This window comes from Nicotiana tomentosiformis, chromosome 10 (genome assembly GCF_000390325.3).
Source record: "Nicotiana tomentosiformis chromosome 10, ASM39032v3, whole genome shotgun sequence".
Lineage (NCBI taxonomy): Eukaryota > Viridiplantae > Streptophyta > Magnoliopsida > Solanales > Solanaceae > Nicotiana > Nicotiana tomentosiformis.
Window position 1 is genome coordinate 13,751,084 of NC_090821.1, and position 9,469 is coordinate 13,760,552.

At 35.2% G+C, this 9,469-nt stretch overlaps 1 protein-coding gene across 2 annotated transcripts; it reads left to right on the top strand.

Annotated features, from left to right (window-relative positions):
• Nucleotides 1-972: 972 nt before the first annotated feature.
• On the top strand, nt 973-4,832 carry LOC104106666 (probable serine/threonine-protein kinase PBL18). 2 transcript variants are annotated; one of them, XM_009615254.3, is made up of 6 exons: nt 973-1,197; nt 2,069-2,409; nt 2,502-2,637; nt 3,257-3,393; nt 3,568-3,691; nt 4,204-4,832. In XM_009615254.3, the coding sequence occupies exons 1-6, from the start codon at nt 1,098-1,100 to the stop codon at nt 4,650-4,652; spliced, it is 1,287 nt and encodes a 428-aa protein (XP_009613549.1). In that variant the 5' UTR covers nt 973-1,097; the 3' UTR covers nt 4,653-4,832. The 2 variants fall into 2 exon arrangements, with proteins under 2 accessions (XP_009613549.1, XP_018629814.1); XM_018774298.2 differs by having other exon boundaries at nt 2,096-2,409.
• The last annotated feature ends 4,637 nt before the right edge of the window (nt 4,833-9,469 follow it).

Genomic DNA, 9,469 nt, shown 5'->3' on the forward strand with positions numbered 1-9,469 from the left:
ATGTGTTTACAAATAAATTACTTTATGATCTTTATCACGAGTAACAAGTAGGAAGGAGTTGAAGATTTTAATGACGATAATGAACATTAACAAGTTAAGTTAGAAAAATACTAAATAAAGAAGTTTTTAGATTCATTTAATTATAATGTAGTCTTATTGGTTTTGAATTGTATCATATTTTCAGATTGTTTGTTGTACAAACTATATCACTATGACATTTGAGTTTTATCCAAAAGTTATGCGATGATTATATGATTCGTTTAATTTAATTACATAAAATTTTATTGTTGGTACATGCATTAAGATAAGACATCATTTATGATTTTGTTAAAATATATAATTAATGTGTTCAAACAAATCATATTATATAAATTTTGATATGTTTAATATTTTTTAATAATATCCGCGCATAGTGCGAGTACTAATACTAGTTGGATAAAAAGAAAAAAGGTTTAGCAAAAAAAGAAAATAATAATTTATATATGTTTATGTTATGTTATGTTATGTTATGTATCAACAACAATCATTTTCCATGATTTTAGCATCTATCAAACAGCATAAAATCATTCTAACTGCTTCTAGACTAAACTAACAAACAGATATGCGATCCAAGTCATCTTTTGACCCTTTGCATGTCTCGCGTTAATATCGCACAACCAATGACTGAACAGAGTGCACAATTTTCCTCGTGCACACAAATCTTCCCATTCTAACTTCATTTATGACCAAACTTTCCATATAATTTGAACTTGAGACATAGATGATTGAATATTATGTTAGTATATAGGAGTAGTTTGTAAATGAATTAACTCAGAATATAATAGAATAAATACAAAGGATTAACATAGTAAATTAACATTAACTGGGATATAATTGATTGAATATTATTACAGATGGTTCCTGTACCGCAGGTTAGTCTAGTTCATCTAACCCCACATTATTAACTCTGTTTCAGCAAAAACAAATCAGATTCTTTTTTTTTGGGGGGGAGGGGTATCAATGCTCTTCTTGTTCTTCATCTTTGCCTTATGCCCCTGCAGTAGATATGGAGGACAAAGAGCCAATTTTGTCTACATTTTGATTAAAATTTTGTGGGTATGGGCAACTGGTTCACCTGTTGTGTTCAAAGGCGTGAGAAAGTCGCAGGAGTCCCTAAACCTGGAATTTTAACGTTTGCCAACTCTATAGGAACCAGTGGTATTATTCTTCATTCCTGTTAACATGCAATTCCAACATTTCTTTTTAATTTCTTTTATAAAATGGTGGTCGGGACAGCTTGGGCTCGGCTCAATAATTGGTATTGGTTACCTCGCACTAATATAAGTGCCGGGTAACTCCGTCCACCAAGGTTTAGGCGTATAACTGTATAAGAAGAAATCACCTAAAGCTTTTTTATTTTTGCTACGATCCGAATTCTGGTCTCTCATGGTATCTCTTCTTTGTAAATTGTTATTAAGATATAATGGGATCCTATAGAGGGATTTTGATTTGTTTTAAGATTAGTTTCTTTTTCTTTTTTTAAATGTTTTGAATAAAAGACAAATTATTTAATACTAGAATAAAAATGGTGCAAATGGAGCAGAATGGATATTGAGGATTCATATAACTGACCCTACTAGTTCGCATAGTCATTGTTGTTGTTTTGTTTCTCAGGTTACAATTCATAAGGGTGCAAAGACATTCTACTTTAATACTCCTTTTTTTCTGTAAAACAGTTTACTAGCAATGAGGGATATTTTGCCTACTTTCTTGTCCTTCTCTTAATTGTTGTATTTACTGTTCAAGAATGATGAAGCAACACACTGTGGCACACTGAATTTGCCAAAGACATCAACCTTTAAACATTTGCATAACTGCTTGTTTGTTTTGTGCATTATGTAAAGCATCGAAATTTTGTTATACAAGATTTGAGGGAGTGAGGATAAATATTACTTAGTTTTTTGTATCTGGAAAATATGAGTTATTATGTCACTAGTAATTGTAAATGCATACTTTGTTCTTGTTTTACCAAATAAGATTCAAACCTCTCCCACGCTGATATGTTTCCAAATATACTTGTTATAATCAGATCATGCATATTATTCAGGAGCCACAGAACATGCCAGTCACCCTTTGCCTGTTCCAGACCAGAATTCTACTAGGAAAAAGAGAACAGGGATTGTACCAAGTCCAAGGTCTGAGAGTGAAATACTATCATCTCCTTATCTAAGAGCACTTTTGCTCTCTGAACTTGCAAAGGCCACCAGCAATTTCCATCGCGATTGCCTTCTTGGTGAAGGAGGATTTGGTTATGTTTATAAGGGATGGCTATGCGAGGAAACACTAACTGCTTCAAGACCTGGATCAGGACTGGGAGTTGCAGTAAAGAAGCTCAAGCCTCGAGGTTTGCAGGGCCATAAGGAGTGGCTGGTAGGTTGTTTGCATATCCTTTGTTTTCTTAACTAATTTGTTTTTCTATTCCCACCACCCTGTTAAGTATGTTGATCGGTATCTTCCTATAGTCAGAAGTAAATTATCTTGGGCAACTTCATCATCCAAACTTGGTCAAGCTCATTGGATTCTGCTTGGAAGGGGAAAACCGGCTATTAGTATATGAATTTATGCCAAGAGGGAGCTTGGAGAATCATTTGTTTCGAAGTGAGTTATTAATTTCATATATTCTTTCAAGTACTTTAGGGTCCATGTGAATGAAGTGATTGAAATCCATTCATTTGCGAACACTTAATTTGCTTGTATAAATAAGCTCATCTTGGTTTCTTCATACATAAGTATTTCTTTTTATCTTCAACATGTTTTACATTCCTCGATCCGGTTATCACTTGAATAATGAAGTCCTTGCATTGTACAACGATAGATATTAAAACTTTTTTCTGTTGTCCGATATATTCACAAACACTAGAGTTGGAAAGTTGTGGTTGTTAAATCTTCAAGGGTTCTCAATATCAATCATCTCAAGTAGCTTCTCGATGCATTTTATCTTTTACCAGTGTTGGATCATCAAGACAATGGATAGATCAGATGCAAAATCATTTTTGTAGATCTAATCTGGATGGGATAATCATTTTTGTCCAAATCCACTTTACTTAAAATCTAATCAGTCCAAATTTGTTGCATTGTGACGGGCAATGGAATCCAGGTTTAGCTTGCCACCCCTTTTATCCTTTTGCTATACTTGACATTTTATGGATGAAATAAAAACACCATGAGATTTCTTTGTAGATTCAAGTCTATTGACTTGAAATTGTCCGATTTGCAGAAAGTGCATCAGTTCTTCCATGGGCAACAAGGATTAAAGTTGCTATAGGTGCTGCTCGAGGACTTTCTTTTTTGCATGACGCGGAACCACAAGTTATATATCGTGATTTTAAAGCTTCTAACATCCTTTTAGACTCGGTATGCTCAAGAATTACTTTTCTTTTGCGGCTTTTAAAAAAATTCCTCTGATCATTTTGGTTGCCTTTAATTTTTATTTTTATTTTTGGTGGGTTTATGTGAGGCCAATATGTATGATTTGATTGGCAGGTGGATGAGTACTTCCTAAATGAATTTCATGTTTCCTTCATGTAGGATTTTAATGCAAAACTTTCAGATTTTGGGTTGGCAAAATCTGGTCCAACTGGTGATCATTCTCATGTATCTACTCAAGTAATGGGTACTCAAGGATATACTGCTCCTGAATATCTTACTACAGGTTTATTTATTTTCAATCAAGTCAAGATTTCTTCTATTGCTATTGCTTTATTTGTTAAATTCCTGATTGCTCTTCTGATCATCCAGCTTGATCATATGATACTAAAACTTGCCAATATGGTTTTGTTTCTTTCATCCGATCATTCAACTCTACGAAAGCATATCATCGTTTAGGTCAAATTCTGGCTAATGCTATCTGTATGGTTTCAGTAACTCTATCTGCCATAAGGGCAGCCCGGTGGACTAAGTTCCAGCGCGGGGTCCGGGGAAGGGCCGGACCATAAGGATCTTTTGTACGCAATCTTACCCTACATTTCTGCAAGTGGTTGTTATGATGTTAATTAGAATCTTTGTATTCCATCCCCTCAGAACACCACTGATGGGAAGTAGCTAAGGTTGTGCATTTCTGGTATTCTCTCATTTAAGTGAAAGTGTTCGCTGCATCAACAAAGTGTATAAGAAATGTGAATATTATCGGCTGCTAGTTTGACCACATCTTTTTCTCGTTAGCAGGTAAACTAACAGCCAAATGTGATGTTTATAGCTTTGGGGTTGTTTTACTTGAGCTGCTTACTGGTCGTCGTGTAATGGATAAAAAGAAGACTGGTGCAGAACAAAATCTGATCGAATGGGCAACTCCATATTTGCATGACAAGAAAAAGTTGTTCAGGATTATGGACACTAAGTTAGAAGGGCAATATCCTCGAAAAGCAGCTACGATAGCAGCCACTCTTGCATTACATTGTGTACATCCTGAAGCAAGGGGCAGACCAGATATGTCATTCGTGTTGAGTGCGTTAGAACAGCTCCCTTCTAAGTATACGTCTGGTCGTCCATTTGGAGATAGGAGAAAGGTCTCTAAATCTCGACACAAATCTGAATCTTCATTTCCAGGCAGTGTTAAGACAAAACACGCCTCTCGTGTTTCAGAAGGTACAAAATCCCCCCGAGAACGATCATAATAGCCAGCTTTCAGTGCAATTGAGTTTTTTGGCCCATTGTATTTAATTGTGTCATTTTGTATCATACTTACTTTAAAGTAGCAACACAAATATGATCTTGTATATAACAATTATTAACTATACCATATGATCTCAGACTAAGTTGCAGGAGTTACTTCAAGTAACATGCTGAATTAGCTCAAGTGTAGGGTTCTCTTATAAAAAATCACTGGTTTCATTCTCAACATTGCAAATTCTTTCAATTCCTTTTCCACTGTAGCCTCTTTATAAGGGTCCTTGTTTTTTTATTGCAAATTACATGTTGGAAAAAGATAATGGCAGTTGATTTAAAGGGAAAAGAAGCAAAGCAATGAGAAAGATTCTGGGTATAGAGTGTTTGGACTAATTCAGGTGACCAATTCTCATTCTGCTGTGCCAAATGTGGCTTATATCTTAAAGAAACATAAAATTCTTGGTGACTTCTCAATGTAGCAACTAGCAGGGGTAAATATTTTAACATCATCTCACACTAAGAAAGAGGACAAAAGAATTCTGTATACATCTGATTAATACTTGTTAATTTTTTGCCTTTCACTGCAATCCTTTATGAGTATATTACTTGATCGCTTTCTGCAAATAGGGCCTTATATGGATTATCAATAAAGGAGTGCTTATACCTGGAACACACTAAAGATCAAATATATCAGACCCCCATTAGTCCTATCATTTTTTGACAGGATGTACATGAGTCCTAAGAGTATATCGACAACTATTGTGCCTCAATTCCAAGCAAGTCGGGGATAAGCTATTCCAATTTTTACTGTCCATAATCGCTTTATTTTTTCCGGCCCTTCTCCGGACCTCGCATAGCGAGACTTAGTGCACCGGGCTGCCCAAATAATAAATCTCCGTTTTATCTAATATAGAGGTGAAAGATGGACGGGTTGGATTGATTTTGGACGGGTCAAAATGGGCCGAGTCAATATATGGGCTGGTCAATAACCCACCCAAAAGTAACTTGGGCTGAATTGGTCGGGTCAAATTGGGCAAAAATTTGAGTCATAGCCCAACCCGCCCCACTCTTACCAAACTATAATTAATGTGTATTGTTCTTTTATGAATTATTTAATTATCAAATAATTTTTTTTTCTTTTGATATGATCATATATAACATATCAAACAAAAAAAATATTTTAAAGATATTTTAGCAAAATTACTCATTGATCAATTTAGGCTAAAAATTGGCCCGGCTTTAATTGAGCTGAAATGAATTGGGTCAAGATGAGATGAGTTCAACAAATAGGTGAGTCAAATAAATTTGGGCTCAAATTGCCACCCCTAATCTAATATTTATCCTAAGATAAGTTGGGACCCAAAGAATTAGTTTCATCAGTTATATTCCTATATATTCTCTAACACTCAATCACTAGGTATCAATATGAATCATCTATATCCGTTCTTCTAGATAATACTATTTATAATTGTAACACCCCGGAAAATTTCGAAGTGCTTAAAGGCTTTAAAGAAGATCGGAATCTGCTAATTATATTACTTCGCGTGCGAGCAAGGGCTAATGATATAAATGATATCACTTGAACATGATAATATGTTTATGAGGTATATTAGAAATGGTTTATGGTCTAAGAAGAGCCCTAAGGCTAAGTCAAGTTGAAAATTATATGATGGGCTATAGTTTCAAGTGACTTCTGATCTCGGCCAAACCCACACCACAAATAAGTAGTGAGGCGGTCGATGTAATAATAAACCCAACGAAGATCGGGATCGAATTCACAGGGAGTTAGAATATGGGATTAGGTGTATATCTAAGTTAATTGCAAGTTTTGGCTCCAATTACACTTCCACAAACTTGATTGGTGTTTTACTTCTACTTTACTCTATTGTTTGCAAGTATAAAACTAAGGACAATATTTTTGGTTTTAAGTTTTTCAAATGATTAAAAGGGACTAGAGTCGTGACTTCTACCTAGGTGGTTATCTAATGGGTTGTAAACTCTAGGGCAAATTTGATTAGTTGGGGACTTGATGTAGCAATCACATCCGGGTACTCACTCTATACCTCTCGGTAATTTGAGTGATTTTGCCCAATTTGACTTTCTCAAGTCCAATTGGGTATTTGCACAATACAAGTGATATTAGCTCACGTCGGTATTACTATCTCTAGGTTTAACCCTTTAATTGGGGCTATCAATTTCTTGAGTTTATCCCAATTTCTTGTTAGCCAAGTTTTCCTAGACTTAGTCTCTATTTCTCAAGTAGAGGCTAAGTCAAATAGGCATGAATCAATGTTTGCAACCATTGATTCTAGGGTTCAATCATGAACAAGGCTAAATATCACTAACCCAATAAAAAATAAGCCCTAAATTAAACACCCATCAAATCCCCACACTAGGGTTGGTTCACAACCTTAGCTAAAGATTTAGCTACTGAAAAGTATAGAAATCAAAGAAGAAATTAAGATCGAATGCATATTAATTGATTAGGGAAAGAAAATCTAATGTATAGATGTTAATCTAGTACAAAAATCCTCAAATTAGCAAAGAAAACGGCTCAGGTGCTCTTCTCCAACGCCCCTTCACCTAAAATGACAAAAAGTTTTATTTATACTAAGCTGAAAATATCTGACAAAATTGCCCCTGCGGAGGTTGTGCAGCCGCATAATACTGGTGCGGTTCGCACATTGAGCTTCCGCGACCGCACAATTATTGTGCGGTCCGCATTCTTGGAATTTTGTGTTTGGAACTTCGGGGCTTTTGCGGTCCGCATAAAAACGAGTGCGGCCGCGCTTCTGATTGTGCAGCCGCATAAAAATGATGCGGTCCGCACTCCTTGATATATAACTTGAATCCAACTCTCTGATTCTTCACTCCTGCGGACCGCATAATAGTGAGTGCGGACGCACTTGATATTCTGTGGCCGCACAATTTTGGTGCGGTCCGCACTCCTTCAGCTTGCCCAAATACCATTCTCTGAATCTCCTCTCTGCGGCCGCACTAGAATTGTGCGGTCCGCATTGCTGGCATTTTTGCCCTGTTTTAATTCTTGTTCACTTTTGACTCCTTTATGAGTTGATTTTGACTTTTTTGGCTCATATCCCAATATTCTTGCAAGTAAGCAAATTTTCTAAGTTTTCGGGAATGCCTTTAAGCATTTTTGAGCTAAATCTCAAGTAAAAGAGAGCAAATAATCGATCAAAATCCCTACTTATCAAGTTTGCACAAGATTTAATTTCAAACAAGCATAAATCTCAAGATATGAAGTGTTATATGGTGTATGAACTATCAAATAAAAGGACTATGTATCTAGTTTCTAATGATTCAAACCGTTCGTCATATGAATATTCCTATAATGAGTTATGGGCTTTTTACCAGAAGGTGGTAGTGCAGCTACGCAGCAGGCTACCCAACCTGCGTAGCCAATTTCAGATTTTGGCCAAGGAAAAGGCCTCCTGCGTAGGTTTTATGCGTAGGCTACGCAGCTTTAGGGGCCATTTTAAAGGGGCTGAAACAAAGGGTTTAGAGATAGAAAAAGTTAGTTCTTCAACTTGGAATTGATTTCTAGAGAGAACGAGGAGCTCTTCCACCATGGATACACTTCAAGGTAAGTTATTTTGGTACAAGGATAATTATATTACATCCTTTAGTATTATGGATCAAATCCATAGAAAATGGGTGGAATCTTCAAGAACATCAAAAAGAGGAAAAGTGAGATTCTTCCACCAAGAGATAATCCCTTCACTTGAGCTTCATATATATGATATATTTGAGTATGGGTAGCATGTTTATGAGTTTTATTTGAAGTTATAACGGGATATTATATGAACCCTAAGGGTGGGTCTTGAAAATAATATTTTGGGCAAAGAAGAAGGTGAATAGTAATGAATTGATCTAAATAGATATGTCTTGAGTTTCTAATGATTTCAATAGACTTGATAACTTAATTACGGTTTGAACCTAAGGTTTTTTTTAGAAGACAATAAATAGTTACTTGATAATGTTGGGTTATTAAGTAGTATTATTAATTACTCCAAATGAGTATTAAATGATAAGAATGGAATTGAATAGGCTAAGGAGTGGACCTATTAGATAATTTGGGGTGGTTGAAGGCTTGTTGCTGAATTGTCAAGCCTAAATGGATATTCATGAATGTTTTCGTATTTGTTTTGATGTAATTGGGATATCTAATGGTAGATATTGAATTGTGAGCGATATTTGAGCATTTTAATCAATTAGAGCATTGTAGTATTTTTGGAGCTTGAAGGTTGAGGTAGGTTGAATAAAACTTACTCTTCTTGAGGGATTCTCTTTAAAAGTATGTCTTAAGTTGATACATTGTATTAATTGTAAATGTGCATCCGTACTTGTGGGGACAAGCGGGAAAGATGCCATCATGTATTTCTAAATTGTTGCTTATGAAGTGTCATGTAATTTTATAAAAATCTTGTTTTCAAAACTTGTTGGCAAAATGACACTTAAGGAAATTCTTATAAGTTTTATTAAAACTTATTTGTTGATAAGAGTATAAAATGCTTGAGTGCTAAATATATGTTTTCATGAAAAAGTTTATCTTTTGAAATTTCAACAAAGGAAGCACTTGTTGTATCTTTAGATTGGTGTTAATTGCTAAAGGCTTTAACATGAAAAAGGTTATTCATTTGATTTTGTTCAAATGGTTTGATTGGCTATGAAAATCAGGATTTGATAAAAATAGATCCTTTGAGGAAATTATGCTATGAATCTATTTTTGATATGTCAAATATTTTGGGAGTTACTAGTGGAGACCACTGAGATTGGTTCGAATGTTGAGTTCGTTACCATGAAA